The 19407-nt window shown below is 39.9% G+C and overlaps 2 protein-coding genes and 1 long non-coding RNA gene across 11 annotated transcripts in view; 1 reads left to right on the top strand and 2 right to left on the bottom strand.

Annotated features, from left to right (window-relative positions):
- CYP4V2 (cytochrome P450 family 4 subfamily V member 2) overlaps window positions 1-11235 on the bottom strand; it is a 21282-nt gene extending 10047 nt beyond the window's left edge. For 2 of the 3 annotated variants that reach the window (XM_030831363.3, XM_060291791.2), the window contains exons 1-7: window positions 10632-11235; window positions 6487-6599; window positions 6013-6098; window positions 5023-5213; window positions 4541-4610; window positions 2939-3065; window positions 788-973 (exon numbers count right to left, since the gene is read on the bottom strand). In XM_030831363.3, coding sequence (XP_030687223.2) covers window positions 788-973; window positions 2939-3065; window positions 4541-4610; window positions 5023-5213; window positions 6013-6098; window positions 6487-6599; window positions 10632-10845 — 987 coding nt within the window. In that variant the 5' untranslated portion in view covers window positions 10846-11235. The remainder of the gene's footprint in view (window positions 1-787; window positions 974-2938; window positions 3066-4540; window positions 4611-5022; window positions 5214-6012; window positions 6099-6486; window positions 6600-10631) is intronic. The other variant, XM_060291790.2, reaches the window with a different exon arrangement.
- On the top strand, window positions 10349-19407 carry LOC132594418 (uncharacterized). 2 transcript variants are annotated; one of them, XR_011377141.1, is made up of 4 exons: window positions 10349-10756; window positions 11994-13151; window positions 16941-16992; window positions 18350-19407. It is a non-coding gene; the product is annotated as an uncharacterized lncRNA (long non-coding RNA). The 2 variants fall into 2 exon arrangements; XR_009560588.1 differs by lacking the exon at window positions 10349-10756 and having other exon boundaries at window positions 11816-13151.
- Window positions 16380-19407, bottom strand: part of FAM149A (family with sequence similarity 149 member A) — a 30218-nt gene continuing 27190 nt past the window's right edge. For 3 of the 6 annotated variants that reach the window (XM_060291788.1, XM_060291784.1, XM_030831350.3), the window contains 2 exons: window positions 18919-18997; window positions 16380-16620 (listed from right to left, as the gene is read on the bottom strand). In XM_060291788.1, the coding sequence (XP_060147771.1) occupies window positions 16547-16620; window positions 18919-18997 (153 nt within the window). In that variant the 3' untranslated portion in view covers window positions 16380-16546. Of the gene's footprint in view, window positions 16621-16914; window positions 18787-18918; window positions 18998-19407 lie in introns of those variants that run through there. The other 3 variants (XM_060291786.2, XM_060291785.2, XM_060291787.2) reach the window with 3 other exon arrangements.

Here is a 19407-nt window from a genome sequence, read left to right as displayed (position 1 = left end):
TATACCCAGAGGTACGCTGTACCCAGAGGCACACTGTACCCAGAGGCACACTGTACCCAGGTGCCTGCAAGCAGGGCTGCTCACACCGTCCATGGCTGGCATGTACTGAGCCATCCAAAGCCACCCATGCCCTTCACTTTCCTCCACTTCCAGGATATTACCACAGGGAGCTTTTTAAAACCATTTCTTCATCTTTATTTGGCAATCCACACACTGAGAGATTCACTCTTTGTAATATTTAATAATGCTAGAATTACCTTTTGTAAAAACTGCATCTTTCTTTTCATTATTTGAAGGTCAGAAATCCCTTTAGAATCACAATCTAGTTAAATTCTCTGTCGGAGGGCTCTTGCTATCTTCTCTAGTTTGGGCAGCTCAAAGCAAGAGCTAAGCACTCATTTGCTAGAACTTCAAAAAGGAGGTAGTGAAAAGACAGACGTGTGGGTTTCAGAAATTTTTAAAAAGCATGAAGCAATATAGGGAAAGCAATTTCTGACTTCTTTTCTACTTGGAAAAATCCAATGGGTTTTAGGTTTTCCTGAGAAAACAATGTGTCTAGCGCTATACTCAACACGAGTCAAAGGCTTTTTCTGAAGAAGAAAGCTGATCTGGTACTTAATCAGGTTCTTACATTTTGTAATTTCTAATTATAATGTAGCGACTCATCCTCAGTTATATGAAGCTACTTTAAAACTTGAATAAACTTTTAAAAATGATGCTAAAGATTCTAGAAAATAACTGCAATTTGTTTAATGATACCCGAAAATAACGTGATGAGATAAAATACCTCAAACATAAAGGTGTCAACTTCTTCTCGAATCTCTTCATAACTCAGCTTGTTCCCTTGGTCATCAGTCACATTTAAAAGCAAGTCGAGAAAACCCCTGCGTTTATTATTGCGTGGAGGAGAGTCCTTGTCATTACTTCTACCTTCTTCATGTCTCTTCATTTCATTGGCCCGTTCAGTGATGACCTGTATGAGTTAAACAATCGTATGCTCTTGTTTGGAATTTGATGTAGCCTCATAATATATTTTCTTATGAAAATATACTAGCTTCTTTCATGGATTTTTTTTCCATGAAACCTTTCCTGTTCTAACTCAACAATAACTTAGGCTCTCGTGGAAAATATAGTAAAGCTTCCTGTTAACATTTTAGGGCATTATTTGATAAGACTTTTAAAAACAAATTTAATGTCAGACAAATTCAGAATATTCAAGGGCTATTTCTGCCATCTTTCTAACACGGGAATAGAGTTAGTAGTCCCCTAGGTGGTGCCCTAGAGATTTGGATGAGCTAATGAGAAAAAGTTTAGGTGGTGGGAGAATGCAATCATTATATAATAGACTAATAATGGATTGCTCTCATTACAGCTTGCATCGGGGACAAGAAACAGCAGGTTGAGCAGTCAGTTCAGCCTATGTGCTCACTGTTCCTGCTGCCTAGATTTCTCTTTCTTCAGGTGCCAGTGTGGCTGACTCCCTCCCTCCTTTTAAGGTCTTGACCCCTTCTCACACCATCAGAAAGACCTTCCCGGATCACTGCTAACCTGGTCCCTAGCACTCACTATCTTCCTAGCCTTACTTTATTTTTTTTTCCATTTCACTTACACCTGACATTATAGTATACTTGCTATATAATATAATGCATGAATGTACCATCCATGTGGCAGCAAATTTGTCTTTGTTCATTGATATAATTCCAACCCTTAGAACACTGTCTGGCATTTTAAGGATGTTCCTTAGATCTTTGCTGAATGAATAAAAGAATTAAAGCCCATAAACTTAATTTGGCTATACATTTCAACTTTCTTCTCCTATCAGGCAATTGACCAAACCTACTACTAAGTGATTTGAATGAATAGATCCTAAGTGCTTTGAGGACAAAACACCGTATCTCCTTTCATTCTTGGGGGAACCCCCTAGGGCCTGGCACTCAGTATGCAACTTCCAATATTTATTAAATAAATAATATTGTCCATCCAATTTGGAATTCATTAATTATTGATATTGATAGTAATGCATGTAATTTGAGGAAAAATGTGGTCATTCTCCTACTGCCCAGTAATGGAGATAACTCTGTCCTCCACTGTGGCCACCTCAATCCAACACCTCATTCATCCATTTCCTGACTGGGAACCACATGATCTGTTGGTGACAGGCTGTACCTCACTGTAAGGAAGAAATGCCAATATAGTTTAAACCGAAACTGACAGCAAAGAGAGAATATATTTAAATTGGTACTTTTATCAGTACATTTAAATCATAATTTGATGTATATTTTCAATTAAATATTGCTTTGTCAAAAGCACATGTTTAACACAAGACTGACATCTTATATCTGAGACAATATCACTATCTCCTTGTTATTTTTTAATTGGAAGTAAAATAGTGACATCTACTTAATTTTAATCTTTTCCAAGTTGAGATACTGCTATAAATGCCCTTTGCCTTTGAAAGCTACCGCCTAATCCAAACATTTTCCCTAAGACTCTCATGACATGGATCCCCTCCTCTTTATTCATTCAACATAGCGCCCTGTTTGTTAATAAATATTTATAGTTCATATCACATTTTGTAATTTTTTTTAATAGACAACCTGCTCTACTAGACTAACCTCTTTCAGGGGACATACGTATCTTACTTATTACTATGTTTTTAACACTTGGTACAGTGTTTGGCACCTAACAAGTGTTTAATTAATATTTGGTGAGTACATAATTAAAATGTAATCACACTGTCTCCTTCTTTCCATTATTATTCAACTTTTATTTTATGAGACACAGGCTCCAGGGTATGTTAACACAGCATAAAAATCTTGGACATATAAAAGATCTAGAAATGGAGAGTGGTGATGGTTTCAGAACACTGGGAGTGCAGTTAATGGTAAATTTTATGTTGTGTATACTTTATCACAATAAAAAAAAATCAAGGGCTTACATTTTTGGTAAAATTATGTAGGATTTTTAGGCTCCTTTTGTGTTCCCATCCATCTCTAAATATAAAGAACAAAAGGTCAAGCCAGAGCCAGGGCATCTTCATTCTTTGATGTATTGAATCACTCATCCTATAAATAGGATAAAAACACATCAGCTGATACACTGAAAATGTGTATTTCTTGAGCACCTAATTGATGCCCGCTCTCAATGTGGCTAATATGTAGGGATGATAATGATTCGTCTTAGAGGCTACTAAGATCCAGGCTTTACACTCAACAATGAAGGCATGGGGTATTACACATCCAGTGAAGCTTAAACATTTAATGGGTCCTTTAGAGGAATGAAGAATCTGTTATAAAACATCCTTACTAAATGGTCATCTGATCTCTGCTTCTTTTTCTCCAGGGAGAGTTCTTGACCACCCCAGGCTGCCTGTGGCTCTTGTAGCACAAGCTGATATGAAATCTGCCTCTTTATAGTGTCCACTCATTTGCTTTCTCACTCCTCCGTAGTGCCAGTAAACTACGGGTTGCCCTCTTCCACAGAAAAGTGCTCGTTAAATGCCCATCCGTCACATAGCTGTCACGAGCACCACCCTCATTATTCCCAGTGAGAAGCAGAAAGACCTCTACACGATCTTCCTCCTTCATGACCAGCTTAGATGTCAATTCCTCAGAGAAGACCTTTCCTGACCACGCAATCTGTAAAACACATCCCTGTTTTCCTCTCATATCAACTTGATCTTTTCTTTCTAAGCAATTATTATAATTTATAAGTTTATATTCATTTGCTTCAATGCCTGTCTCCCCTGCTGTTCTGTTTCATGTGCCCATATAAAACTAGTCAGTACCTTGTACAGTGAATGGCAGATTATAGATGCTCAACAAGTAGTTGTTAAGATGAAGTGAAATGAGCCGTGGACTTAAAGATAGGATACATTGAATCAAATCCTGGCCCTGCCTCTTAATAGCGGAAATAATCACAAGCAATTTTAAAAGTAAAGTTGATTATTTCAATTAAAAAATAATACATACTCAGTGCAGAAAATATAGGAAAGGAGAATGAATCACAACAAAACCAAAACACAATAAGAAAGAGAGCACACACACAATAATAACCGCAGCTAACATTTTGGTATAGTATCTCCTAGCTTTTTCTATGAATAATTTTTTTATACCTAGTGGTTATCAAACTACCAAAAAATTTATGTCCTTCTTTTATCACTTAGCATCATAATGTAATCTCTCGATATATTATAAAATAGTCATTTAAAATTACTGCATAATCTGGATGTGTCATAACCATTCCTGTACTGTTGAAAGATATGCTTAAATGGTTAGATTAACTTTTAGTATAATGTTTCACTTTGAAACGATGAAAAAGCTACAGTACAGACAGAAATTATTAGCAAGAATTTTTTAAAGCCCTGATCAATAACAATTTTATTTTATTTTTTTGGGCCACACCACGCAGCTTGCGGGACCTTAGTTCCCTGGCCAGGGATAGAACCTGGGCCCTCAACAGTGAAAGCGCAGAGTCCTAACCACTGGACTGCCAGGGAATTCCCGATAACAATTTTAGAAATAATTAGGACTTCATTTACCTATAAACTGCTTGAACATACTCGGACTCATCGTTGCTTTGAGCACCAATGTTCTTCCCCATAGCTGTTTCTGTAAAATATAGTGAGAAGCAACCATTCAATTCATGCACATATCTTGGCTACATTTTCCAGTGGCAGACACTTGAAAAAAGACGTTATGTCCTGTTCTGTCCATATATATTGTAGAATTGTTCTTTTCCCACTTCTCTTACTCCCAGTTCCTGCTTCTCTTACTGCTTCTCTTACTCCCAGTTCCTGCCCTTCCTTCCCTCGGACCTTCTGGTCATGTTGGCTCAGTGACCATTTGTCCAAAGTCCTATGAATGGCTGCTGCTTCTCAGGTGGCTAATTTAGCAATAGGACCTTCCAGAAGAACCCAATGTCCTTTCTCCCCTGCCCCGCCCCGCCCTATGGACTGTTATTTTCTATTTGTGCCATTTTATCATTACATCCTAACTTTAAAAATAAATCAGTGAGACTTACCACAGATTATATCTAAGGCACAAAGAGTGATGTAAAAAAAGCAGTTAAATGCTTCCTGGTCAACATGTTTTTCAAGCTTATTAACCAATATATTTGCTTGTTCATTCATGACATCTAAGAAATCTTCCAGAATTGTAAAATGGAAAGTGGGTGTTAACATTTTTCTCCTAGAGCGCCACCTGTTTCCAGTACTAGAAATAAAATACACGGTTACAAAGAAAAAAGAAGCAACACCTGAAACAAATAAAATGTAAAGATAGTCATCATCAAGTTCTCTTGAAACAGCTTAATCTACAGATTCTCAAATGCTTTGGTCAGAATGACAAAGACTCATGTATAGTTACAGAATGTGAATATTTTGAATACTGTTCTATATTACTAATGTTTAGAAGAGTATTCATTAAAAATGGAAACATTTAAGAATTGTTCTAAATTTCTAAGCTCTGAGTTTCTAAAAATTAGAATTTTTCTCCCCTCTATCAACATCTTAGTCCTCAGATGATCCACTGCTCCATGATTTTCTTTCATCTCTACTATCTTTGAATTCTCCAAAGTCCCCACCAGGGTCCTGCCTTTCTCTTGCTAGGCCCTTTCTCAGAGGATGGAGTCCTGTTTCTGGGTGCCAACTCAAGAAGTGAGGCTACTGTGTTCGATACACTTCTCCGAGGGTGACTGCCTTTTTCATTATATTTTCAAGATTTCCCTTCTGCAAACTATCCTTGGCTTTACTCCATTTATACATCAGTACCTCCTCATTTTTTTTGGAACACTAGTGATTATCATTATTGAATATAGTGGCTGGAGATTACCACACACCCTATCTGTCAAAGGCCCATTGTTAGCTGGACCTTTCCTTCCAGCTTCTCCCATAATTCCCAATACCTCAATCTTGCTGTTGGAAGAATACCTTGTGTCAGTTCCTGAAATAACAAATTACCCATAGAAATAACTGTTTCTACAAGACAGCTTTACAAATTTCCACTGAGGTACCTTGTAAGAAGTCCTAGGCCAAGCCACGGTTCTAGGAACTTGTACATATAGGATTTGTCAATGTGCTTTGAACTAGTTAAAATTACCTTTAAAAGAGAAAAAAAAAATTGAGGGATATAGACATCAAAACAATTTCAGTTATAAGAACACCTGCCTAGAACACAACTAATTTTTAAAGCAAGATTTCATAATTGTTATTTCTCTGTGATTCATTTTCATTCCTGTGCCTCAAAGAAATGTAATTAGAGTTTTGAACGTGTAATTGTCATTCAGTCTTGAGGACTAAATGGAGTTGAAAGGAAGGAAAATGTCCAAGATGATTCCTGGTTCCTCCCACAAACTAGGAACCAAGCAGAGTCATTTCTTGAGGGGAGAGGGGAGAGGCAGGTGAATCCGGAGGATGACCACATCTGATGAGATTCCCACACCATCAGACAGACAGTGGAATATTGATCACATCTGCCACATACTCACCTCCACATTTTCTGCGTTATAAAGGAACACCAGAGGTACGGGCCCGAGCCAGAGTTTCACCAGTGGCAGGTGTCGGTATTCTTCAGTGTACTGAATCATCTGCTGAAAAAAATCTGGGAGAAAATATTTAATCTTAAATTTAATCAAGACAAGAATTTTGTCTAATAAGGATACAGCACAGGGAACTCTACTTAGTACTCTGCAATGGCCTATATGGGAAAAGAATCTAAAAAAGAGTGGGTATATGTATAACTGATCCACTTTGCTGTACACATGAAATTAACACAACATTGTAAATCAACTATACTCCAATAAAAAGTTTTTAAAAGACAAAAATTTTGTAATAAGTTCCTTATTGTGTCTTTTGGTTCCTTGGGGTTTTTGTTTTTGTTTTACTTTGGACAAGTCACTTAATATCTCCCAGAGAGATATTTGTTGTTGTTGTTTTAGATTCCACACAGAAGTGAGATCACAAAATATTTGCCTTGCTTTGTCTGACTTATTTCATTGAGCATTATGCCCTCAAGGTTCATCCACGTTTTCACAAATGGCAATATTTCCTTCTTTTTTATGACTGAATAATATTCCTCTGTGTGTGTGTGTGTGTGTGTGTGTGTGTGTACCACATTTTCTTTATCCATTCATCCAGTGATGGACACTTAGGTTGCTTCCATGTCTTTGCTACTGTAAATAATACTGTAGTGTACATGGCGTACATATATCTTTTCAAGTTAATGTTTTCATTTTCTTCGTATATATACCTGGAAGTGAAACTGAGGGATCATACGGTAGTTCAGTTTTTAATGTTTTAATGTTTTGAGGAATCCCCATACTGTTTTCCACAGTGGCTGCAGCAATTTACATTTTCACCAACAGTGCTCAAGAGTTCCCTTCTCTCTTGCCAAAATGTGTTACCTCTTGTCTTTTTGATTATAGCCATTCTAAAAAGTGTGGGGTGAAGTCCTATTGTGGTTTTTGTTTGCATTTCCCTGACGAGTAGTGATGTTGAGCACATTTTCATGTATCTGTTGGTCATCTGTATGCCTTCTTCGGGAAAATGTCTATTCAGACCCTCTGCCCATTTTTAAATGAGATTGTTCAGGGTTTTTTGCTGTTGACTTGTATGAGTTCTTTATATATTTTGGATATTAACCCCTTATTAGATATATGATTTGCAAATCATATATCCCATTTTGTAGGTTTCCTTTTCATTTTCTTAATGGTTTTATTTGCTGTGCAGAAGCTTTTTAATTTGATGTAGTCTCAATTGTTTATTTTTGCTTTTGTTGCCTTTGCTTTTGGTGTCAAATCCAAAAAATCAAGGAGCTTACCACTTATGTTTTCTTCTATGAGGTATACGGCTTCAGGTCTTACACTTAAGTCTTTAATCAATTTTGAGTTATTATCATGCATGGTGTAAGATAGTGGTCCAGTTTTATTCTTTTGCAAGTGTCTGTCTAGTTTTCCCAAAACCATTTATTGAGAATCTGTCCTTTCCCCATTATGTGTTCTTGGATCCTTTGTGCTAAATTAATTGACCACCATCTGTTTATTTCTGGGTTTCTATTCTGTTCCATTGATCTATGTGTCTGCATTTATGCCAATACCATACTGTTTTGATTACTATGGCTTTGTAATATATCTTGAAATCAGGAAGTGTGATGCCTTCAGTTTTGTTCTTTCTCAAAATTGCTTTAGCTATTTGAGGTCATTTGTATTCCATACAAAATTTGGTACTATTCTATTTCTGTGGCAAATGTCATTGAGAGCTTGATAGGGATTGCATTGAATCTGAGAACTGCTCTGGATAGTATGGAAATTTTAACAATATTAATTCTTCCAATCCATGAACATGGAATATCTTTCCATTTATTTGTGTCTCTTACTCAATTTATTTCAGCAATGTCTCATAGTTTTCAGTGTACACCTTTTTTACTTCCTTGGTTAAATTTATTCCTAGGTATTTTATTCTTTTTGATGCAATTGTAAATGGGATTGTTTTCTTAATTTCTCTTTCTGATAGTTCATTATTAGTGTATAGAAACACAGCTGATTTTTATATATTGATTTTGTATCCTGCACCTTTACTGAAGTAGTTTATTAGCTCTAATAATTTTTTTTTGCTGGAATCTTTAGGGTTTTCTATAATATCATGTTATCTGCAAAGAGTAACAGTTTTACTTCTTCCTTTCCAATTTTGTGGAGGGGAAGGCTAGTTGGGAGGCATATGGGTATCCAGGGCTTCTCCTGGGCAATGGGAATGCCTGATTGACAACAGTGGGATTCATCCCAAACTCACTGTGAGGCTACTAATATGATGCTTGAGATTTTGACAGCGTTTTTTTTTTTTTTAACGTGGGAATTTGGGCAAGGGGAAAAACTGGTATGGCATAAAAAACAGAACCATGAAGCTCTTCAGCTCTTTTTCCATGTCAAAAAATGTGCTCGTGCTCAGTCCATCCCTGGTCCTCTTCCATCCTTAAGCTTCACCCACCCCTGAGCTTCAGGGCAAGTTGTTCAAAGTTGGAGAAGGGCTAAGGCTGGGGATGTCCACTGCATATAAAATTAAATCAATAGTCTTGATTTTTTTAAGTGTTTGCACGCCAAACCTAATAATAATAATCTTAAAATAATTAACATTCATTATGTCATATTTACTTGCTATGGCAGTTTATTGTATGTCAGATCTAGTGCTCAGGGTTTCAGGTGTATTATGTCTTTTGTGCCTCACCACAGTTATATGGGGAGGGACGCTGTTATTACTGTCATTAAACAATTGAGGAAGTTGTGCACAGTTAAGCAACTTGCCCAATATATCACCGAGCTGGTAAATGGTGGAATCTGGCTTTGTACCCAAGGCAGTCAGACCCCAGAATGCACCACCTTAACCATATTACCGCACTTCTTCAAAATGTCTTCTGGTCAAGACAGTTGGTAACATTGCCATGAAAAGAGCTGGGTCAGGTCAACAGTATCAAAATATCTGGCTTCGTGCTAATATACTGCCTGCCTTGGTCTGGTCTGACAGAGGAGACAGGGAAGTCTGAATTTGTGGTTTGAAGATATCAGGTCCAATAGCAGGTGGCAGCTGAGGAAGACGGGTGCTGACATAGATGCAAAAGCAAGAGATTAGAGTTCAAAGGGCTCATGGGAAAGCAACTGCAATACTCCAGGTGGAATTACTGAGGGCAGAATTTGGACAGTAGCCACAAAATGAAAGGCACAGCCTCCTGTATAAGAGACAAAGGTGCTGAGAACAGGGAATATTTCTCAGAATATTCTGATATCCCCAGTTTTGCTGAGCTAAATGCTGGGCACAAAGCAGGGCTTCAATAAATGGTTGATTGACAACTTTAACTTAGTCTAACCAAGTTCTAGACAGTGATCTAGATACCACATGCATTAAATTTCATCCTTAAAATTACTCTGTAATACATTTACAAGTAAATGGTAAACAAACAAACAAAACCCCTCTAACTTAGAGAGTTTCAAACAGCTTCCCCAAATCCATCAACTTGGTTGCAAAGCTGGAAATGGAGCAAAAGTTTACCTGTTGCCAAAATCTAGTACTTGTATGACGGATCAAAAAGTCCCTTTATAAAAGACAGTACACTGTCATTCTCTTCACTCAGAAAGTAATTCCAAAGAGAATTATGTTAAATATTCCAGTCGAGAGAGAGAGAGAGAGAGAGAGAGAGAGAGAGAGAGAGAGAGAGAGAGAGAGAGAGAGAGAGAGAGAGATATTTCTAAATTCTAAGGATTTGCCTTGTTCAGGGAAGTTTCTGCCTTTAAGGCTTTAACAGCCAAGACAGAAGCAAAGACTGCAGTGCTCTGAGGTAGGAGCAGGTAGGAGGTGGGAAGAGAAGAAGCAAAAATTCAGGACAAAAGCTCAGAGATGCTGCAACCTACGCTGTACACAAAGAAAAAGTTAGTTGGGAACGGAGGGCACTAGCAATTTTGCCAGGTGTCACAAGGAAACTGGATAGAACTGGGACTCCATCCTCCAGCGGGTGACAAATCCTGTCTCCCAGCGTCAGCACCTCAAGCCCTGGTGTCCAGGCTGTAAGAAGGCCGGCGGCGCGGCGCAGGTCGGGAGCCCCCATCCCTGGGACGGAGACTTGGCCGGCCTGGGCGCGGTCCCTTACCTCTCGCGTCCGGCTTTAACATCAGCGCGTGTCCCACGAAGGGGTAGGCGCCCTCCAAGGTTGGGACCGCACGCATCTGCTGCCATGTCCACGCGTAGCTCGCCACCATCCGCAGGAGGTGCAGGGTGAGGATGGCGCCCGCCAGGGAGACCGCGCACAACCCGCCCCAGAGCAGCAACCTCTGCCCGAAGCTCAGCAGCCACAGCGCCAGCATCGCGCCTGCGGGCCGCTCTGCACCTGGACTGAGGCTGCGGGGACCGCGGGGCGGGATGCTCGGGGCGGCGGGCGCGGTGCAGCCCCGGGAGGTCAAGGGCGCCGGCCCCGGGCGGAGTTTCCTGGCCTCTGGAAAGTCGGGCGGCGCCCGCAGGCTGCGGGGCGCTCCGGGAGCAGAAGGGGGCGTCGCCGGCCCCGCTCACTTCCCCGTCCGGCCAGAGGTGGGCACAGGCCTGGCCGCCCTGAAGCGGGGGCAGCCCTGTTTCTCGCGACAAGGTTGGAGTCTCCGAGGCTCCTAGATCAGGCACCGCGGGGGCCCAAGCCGACGTAACCGGCCTCTTTGTTTGCTTCGAGCAGAAAACGAAAGTCCGGGAAACGAGCATTGTGGGCTGCGCTGATGTAAATGGTGGCACGTTAGTGGGTGGAGCGGGGAGGATGCTGAAGGTGAAATGGAAGGCAGCTTAGTGATGGAGAGGCGCTCCGGGGCCAGAGGGGGCTGAGCTTTGGCTTATAGGACCCTCTCTGCTGGGAGCGGGACAACTCAGGCTAGAGTGCGCAGGATATTTTAAAATGGAAACAAAGACGTATCTGGTTTGAAACTCAGCCTCTGGAGCTCGTTTTTTCCCGGCTGGGTACCTAAGCTCATTTCCTTGCACATCTGCCAGTGGTCCACTCCGCTGGGACTGGCTGCCTACCCGCCCGGAGGTGGGTTGCATCCTGGCATCCGCATCGGGGTCATTCGGGCAGCTACCTACTCTGATCCAGAGTAGCCTTAGGGACACGACCTTAGGGGCACCAGTTATCAGTCTGCATCGGATGGCTGATTGCGACACAGGGGAGTTGAGTAAGGTTGTTGTGATCCAAATATTTTTCAAAATATTTTCGGGAACAAGAAAAGGTAGCACCCCAAGAGAACAAGGCAAGGGCGGGTGGGAGAGGATGGAGGTCGCGTTCTCTGAAAGCGGTGGAGGTAAGTGATGCTGGGAGGGGAGGTTTCGATAAGGAGACAGTAGTTATGGAGTGCTCTCAAAAGGGAAAGGAGACAAACCTCTGAGCCTGCGGAGGGAAAAGGTAAGGACAGTGAGGAGGATGCTCCACTTCTGCCCAGGGGCTGGTTTCCCTAACTACCAAATTCTCTCTTTTCTCCAGGTACCCAATCCTGACTCTGGTTCCCTTGTGTACACTTGATCCTTCTTCACAAAGGCGCTGGGATGGAGGGTCCCTCTCCTAGCAGCACGTCCCTAAGCTATAGGAAAAGTGCCAAGGAAGCTGGAATATTGAGAATACCCTGTATTTTTATTTTGCTTAATTGGATTAGCTTTACTTGCAGCCACCTGCAGAGCCTCTTTGATGTAGAGAAAAACATACTAAGACTTTTCTCCAACTGAATTTCTTCAAGTCATCTATATATACCGACACAGAAAGACGTTCATGAAATATTAAGTGGAAAAAAATAATAAACAAGTTGCAGAACAAAGTATATAATGTAATGCCCTCTTTGGGAGAATTTTTTTTCTCTGCAGCTAGATTAATACCTGGAAAGAAAAATAATGATCAACTCGACTGCGTGGGAATGGAGAAGAACTTACACTTTTTATGTTATTCACTTCCATATTGTTGAATTACTTTAACACTTCAAAAAAATATATCTGTGTAATATCTTTCAGTATATCTTCTGGGCTCTCATTTCCTTCTCTCTAAAGGACTGAGGCTGAGCCACAAGGCCAATTAAAGCTATAAAAGTACAAGATTTGTCTATATCTGACTCTCTGCTAATCCCTGTGGACAAAACAAGGAGTATAACCTACAACTGCAGACCTCAGGAAGTCGAGAAAGAGGGAGGGATGGGGTGGGGGGAGTGAATGCTCCAGGCAGCACGAGAGAAGTGCTCCAGGTCAGGGAAGGGTATGAGGGGTTCAGGAGACGGTGTAGGGGCCCCTGCTTGGAGCACAAGGTAGCTCAGGGTGCCTAGAGCGAGATGATGTTGATGGGTGGCATGGAGCGAGCTGAAATAAACCTTGACTGCCAGGCGTACACGGTTTAGTTTTATTTTGAAGGCAATTTGTGGGTGAGGAACAGGACACTGAAGGTTTTTTTTAAGGGTCAACAAAAGAAAAGCCTTGTCCCTTTGTTCCCTTTCATCTTTCCTGTGGTTTTCTTGTTACCAGATGGGACCCTTCTCATACTGCCTTGGAATATTTACATTTCAGAGGAAACCAGTCAGATGGCCAGGCCTGCAAGAAATGCATCCTTCTCTCCTGGTAGCAGCGTACACAGTGCTGCATCATAGAAGGTCCACCGTAAAAGGTAAGGATGCTCTGTGTAGGAAACAGTGCTGTGCCAGGGTGAAGACAATCTGTCTGCCTCTGTAACCACATTCATTGTCAGCTTCATGGAACTAATCCAACTGAGTAGGAAGGTGTGAACTTACTTTCTCTCCTGAAGATTCATTCTACAGTAAAGGACGAATCCCTTCCCACTTGGAAGGTCTTTGCTACTCTCCCCAGCTTCAAATAAGTGCTTCTGAAAGTTAAAGTCGTGGGCCACAATGTGTTATAAACTACAGAAGGCCTTTGTACATGTTAACACTGATTTCCTTAAATTTTATCTCACTTGGAATGATTCCCAGTATGAAAAAGGTACCTAATTTAGATTAAAAAAATAAATTCTCACTGGATATAGAACTATGTTATCTATATACTCACACACATCAAATGATCAGTGTAAATTCCTACTGTCTTCAATTCCTCCTCTTATTCTCTCCTGAAGCCTCTTCAGACTTTTGTGTTGTCCATTCTTCTAGCACATATCTTGTCAAGATCACCAATATCTCCCATGTAGCTAAATCTTTAAGTCATTTCTCAGACCTTATCTAAATTGACTTATCAACAGCATTCAACATGTTTGAGTCCTTATCACTTCCTTGAACCCCGCCGCCCCCATTTGACTTTGACTCCATATTATCTTGATTTTTTTCTCCCTCACCAGTTATTCTGTCTGCTTTACTAGTTTCTCTTCACATCCCGTACCTCCAGATGTTAAGATGCCCGGGGCTCAGAACTCTTTTTTCCCTGCTTCTAAGTTCTCACTTTCTTGGTTATCTCATCCATTTCAGTACTTAAATACCATATATATATATACACACACACACACACCCCAGTCTCTACCTCCTCTCTAAACCCCAGGGACAGATATCCAAACACCTCAACATCTCCACTTCAGGCATCTCAAACAAACATGTCTCAACATGCCTCCAAATCTGCTCCTCTTGAACTTTTTCTGATTTCGGGAAAGGCCAACACCATCTTTCCAAGTGTTAAGCCAGAGCTTTCGAGGCAATCTGGATTTTTTATTACCCTGCTCATCCAGTCCAATGGCAAATCCTATTGGCTCAAATTTGAGAACACACCCAAGGTCCCTGACTCCTCCCCAGCTGCACCACTACCATCTGATCTGAAACATCATCTCATGTCAGATTACATCACTTGGTCCTCAAAACTCTCCAGTGGCTCCCCATTTCGGATAATTTACAACTTCCAAGGCCAGAAAGCATCTTAAACCCTCAGCTCCTATTACTTTGCTGATCTCATTCTTTTATTATTTACCCCCTTGCTAATCCCATCCCACGTCCCACTGGCCTCTCTGCTGCTCTTCAAACCTCCAGGTATGCTCCTGTTTTGGGCTGCGTGTTTTTTCCTCTGTCTAGAATTCTTTTTTCCATTTCTACATGGCTTCTTTTCTCATTTGCTTTGAGTCTTTGCTCAAAGACTACCTCTGCAATAAAGCCTCCCCTGACTGTCCTATCTAAAGTTGCAACTCTTTCCGCTGTCACATGGCCTTATTTTATATTTCTTCATAGCACTGATTGTTAGCTCACCTTACGTTTCTATTGATTTGTTTATAGTCTGTGCGCTCCACTGGAGTATAAGTTCTATTAGGGCAAAACTTTGTCTTGTTCAGCCCAATGCTTAGAACAGAATCTTATACAAAGGAGGTGCTTGATAAATATCAAGTATGATTGCCGCACAGGAATGCCATTTTCTGAAATGAAGATTAAATTGGTGTACTCAAAAATGAGGTAAAACCCTCACAAACATGTATGGACATGTATTTTGAATTCACAGGGAAAAGTTTGCTATGGAGTTGGAAATAAATGAATGAGTAACCTGTGTATTAGACACTGCAGAATAGAGAAATATTTACACAAATTATATTGAAAATTGGGAATCTAAAGATTTTATAAATGTAATGAATTTTTGAAAACTCAACACTTTTTATTAAAAATTAAGGAATTAAACATCCTAACCATGATCTGTAGTCATAAGAAAACAATGACAATAAAAATATAATATGCAAATGATTTATATTATAAAAATGTATCTCTTAATTGGTATAGAAATCCCATTCTAGTTCAGAATAACAACTCTATGGATACTTCCTTTAGTATTAAATTCATACAATCTAGTAGTTTTCTATGGTATTTTACATGTTTTTATATTATTTTTAAATTTCTTCATTTCTTCTTGGTTTTGGATAAACTGACATTTTAATTAATATAGTCACTAACCTTAGTTTAAAAATTGATCTCAGGAGTAATTTGATTTGCCGTTTTCAAACTTTGTTACGGAAATTCTAAGATGAGACTCATTTATCAAAGTAGATTATTATGAAAACACTGCCCTACACCATCCTTGATTTAAGCATTATTTAATAAACTCTAGATTATTATCTGTATTATCTTCAATACAGGTGTTAAAATATATGCATGAGCAGGCTGTTGTTTTTTTTTAAGTGAGTGGTAAAGCCAAGACTTTATGTTATCTCCAAACTAGTACTTTATTTTCCAATAGAAAATGTTTATAAGGTATGAGTCTAGACCACTGTACTTCTATTTTTTATTTTTTTATTTTTTATTTTTTGTGGTACGCGGGCCTCTCACTGTTGTGGCCTCTCCCGTTGCAGAGCACAGGCTCCAGACGCGCAGGCTCAGCGGCCACGGCTCACGGGCCCAGCCGCTCCGCGGCATGTGGGATCTTCCCAGACCGGGGCACGAACCCGCGTCCCCTGCATCGGCAGGCGGACTCCCGACCACTGCACCAGCCACCAGGGAAGCCCCTAAAGTGCTTTTTTAAAAAGGTATAAGAAAGTCAGCACAATGACTAGAACAATCTGAACATTAGTCAACCTGTCATATTGTACCAAAGGTGACTTTGCTGTTTTCTAAAGGAGGGAGTAATATCTATTAGTGACTAGGACTTTGATGGAATTAATAATAGAATGAGACAAAAAATCTCAAAAGACATAAAGTTACATACTCCTAGATAAAATGGCATATTCCTAGATAATATACTTTCATATACGAAGTAGTGTGTGAATACACACACTAAGCATGTGTGTGTCTGTGTATAATTAATAAAAGGATGAATTATAAACACATATTAGATTCTTCTGAGCAAAGCCTAAAGAACCTTTACTGGAATGCTTCCGATAATGAAGAAGGTTGGTGGGTTTGACTTGTATTCTCTTTACAGCAAAAAGTGTTCAAAATTAAGTTGTTTATTTGTTTGCATTTCTCTCAGGCAGTCGAACATCTCAGACTGTCAGACAGATATATAACAATACTTCTTCTAGTTTTCAAGTGATAAATGGTGTACCAAGGCTTTGAATGCTTCAGCAGGTGTTGCAGTCCTGGTGAAGTCACATCAACACGCCACTTGGAATCTCTTTCTGAAAGTCAAAGTTGTCCTCTGAAAAGATTTAGGTGGAAATTGTGAACCTGAAACACCAAGCAAAATTCTCATTAAAATGTTACAAATCCCAGGTCCCAAAAGGATCGTGTTATATGTTCCATGCAGATGATATTTTTTAAAACGAAAAAAAAAAAAAACTCAATGTCACTTGTACACAAATCAGGAAATAGTCATCTGGAAAAACTGCCACGCTGGGTGCTGAGAAGAAAGAGGGGTGGGCCTCCCCTCCACTGGGCCTTGGTCCTGGCTGTGAGTTCCCCCAGAGAACTCTGTCAGCTACCTTAAGAAGTCCTTCCCACTCTTGGTCCCTCAGCTTCTCCTTTCCTTTTTTTTTTTTCTGCTACAGGAATAATGCTGATAAGTTAATAGCCCCTGCGCTTTTGGACCTGGAAGCAAAGGTAAGCAAGAGACCACAAGCCTGTCAGAGAAGAAGAAAATAAATCTTTAGAAATATAGGAACATCTCTCTTATGTACCCTCAATCACTTCTATAGACATAAAAAAGGCCTCCAACCAGCAATAATGACAGTTGTCACAAAGTTATTGATAAGAGAATACAGTGACTTAGTATTTGGTGAAAAATTAAGAGTGCAGATTTTAAACAAATTCAGAGCCCAGTTTCCTCTCCTAACCTCTAGTACTGTACGCCCAACAAACTATTTGGCATCTCCACTTAGCACGCTGCAGTCAACATCTCCGAAACTCCTTAGCCACTGTCTATTGCCATCCGCAGAATCATATTTATCAACCGTCACTGTTCTCTCTCTCACATACCATGGCTGCCTTTTAGAGAAAGAACTATTGTCATTGAAAATGACAGAGAATACTCCTGGGGAATGCACAAGGCAAAAAGCAACAAAAAGACACAGCAGCTTAGAGCTATGAGCATAGGCGAAAAATCTCAAAAGAATAGAGAAATTTTGACATCACTATGCTATAGAACTATAGAAGGGCTGACATAAACAGTGATAAACCTGAGTTGTCCCAGTGCTTGAATTATACTAGATTTATTTTAAAGTTATATTATTATTTCCCTTAAAACAGCAAATTATCCTCTACATTTGAGATTATCTATAATACAAATGATTCATATTTTTTGAGCAAACAGTGTATGCTTGGCATCTAGCTAGGTCCTTTCCATACATTTTTCCAATAATTGTTTTCTCCATCTAGTCTGTTATAAAAGAACTGAGGCCCGGAGCAGTTGAGGCTCTCCTAAAGTGCTCAGCTAGTAGGTGCTCGAGTCAGGATGGAAACGAGGCATTTGATTTCAGAGTGGCACACCTCATGACGATGCTACGTTGCCTCCTTGAACAAAAATGTTGGTAACGGTTTTGAAAATTAAAACATCATAGGCCTGAATTCAGTCTAGAAACTTGATTCTTTAAATGGCATACTACCTGAGAATAAGTATTTATCTGTAAAACTCTACATCATAAAATATAACTAGAAGATTTGTATTAATTTTGTGAAGCATTTTTATAATGAGATCTTCAAAGAGAATCTGAAAATAGAGTTTCATTCAGAAGAAAAACATGGAAACTCTACAGCAGAGAGAGACACTGATTTCTCGTAAGACTCAAGACAGCATTTTCTTTTTTATGAGGGTGAGGCTCTAAATTATTAGGAAACTTTGGGCATTTTCTCCTTTAAGATTGTGCGAATTAATAAAACGGAACCGAAGCCAAAGTTGGGGTTGGAAAGCCAGTAGTGGGAGCTCTCATGCCCTGCCCACCACTCACCTTTACCCCACCAGGAAGACATCAGTAACTGACTGACCCCAACAGGAAGAGACTACCTTGCTCTCCCAAACAGGAAGCGCAGCTACATTCCTGCCCCAGCAGGAGGAAGGAAGACTTCCTTCTTGCCCAGCAACAAGCCCAGCCAATGGAAAACCCTGCAGGTCAGCCAAAAACAAGCTATCATCACTTGAGCTTTTACCTTCCTCCAATGAACTTTCCTTTTTTCCTTGCTGATGATCTCCTTTCCCTGTCCTGCCTTCCTTTATAAAAGCCTTCCATGCCCTGCAGCTCCTCAGAATATCTCTGTTTGCCACATGAGATGCTGCCCAATTGATTCATGAATTGCTTACCAAAACCACTTCGATCTTCAGATTTACTCAGTTACTTTTTGTTTTTTTAACCAACGGCAGAGAAGTGCTTGTCTTTGCAGTTTTGCTCTTTATGGAGATTCCTGAGATATAGCCATAGATGACAAACTCTTGGTCAAAATTGTCCTCTCAAGGTCGATAATCTCCAATTTCTCTTTCCAAAACTTGAAACTTCACGTATTACATCATTTTATTTGTATATGGAGAACACCGACCTGTCAAAAAACCTTGACCTGTCCATGTGTGACCAGCAAATTCCCTCAGTGTCAATGAACCTTTTCGGGGTGTATCTGACTGTTAGAAGAAAAATAAAATGAGGGATGAGTTTTATCGTTTCAAATATTTTTAAAAACGAAAGTTATGGTTAACAGAGAACCGACCCAAAATGTATGGGATGTGCTGGGCTTGAAAACTGTTCCGTGGCCAGAGATCTTTCTTGAAGGGGTGATCTTTCTACACGGACAGGTACTGTGCTCAACACATGTTTTTGTGGATGCCTTCCTCTGAGCTAAATGAAGGATGATATGCTCTTGTTTAAAATAAATGCAATCCTTAAAAAGACAAAAGAAAATCTATATATGCTTCGATCAGTCGCTCGTTTATCATTCATTCACTCGCTTATTTGAAAACTTTTATTTAGATATTGCTAAGTATAAGGTCCACTAAACACACCTATCAATTTAATTATGTAATTGTAGTTTTTA

The sequence above is a fragment of the Globicephala melas genome, chromosome 21 (assembly GCF_963455315.2).
Source record: "Globicephala melas chromosome 21, mGloMel1.2, whole genome shotgun sequence".
Classification (NCBI taxonomy): Eukaryota; Metazoa; Chordata; class Mammalia; order Artiodactyla; family Delphinidae; genus Globicephala; species Globicephala melas.
The sequence above is the reverse complement of the archived record's forward strand: the minus strand, read 5'-3'. Positions and strand labels throughout refer to the sequence as shown.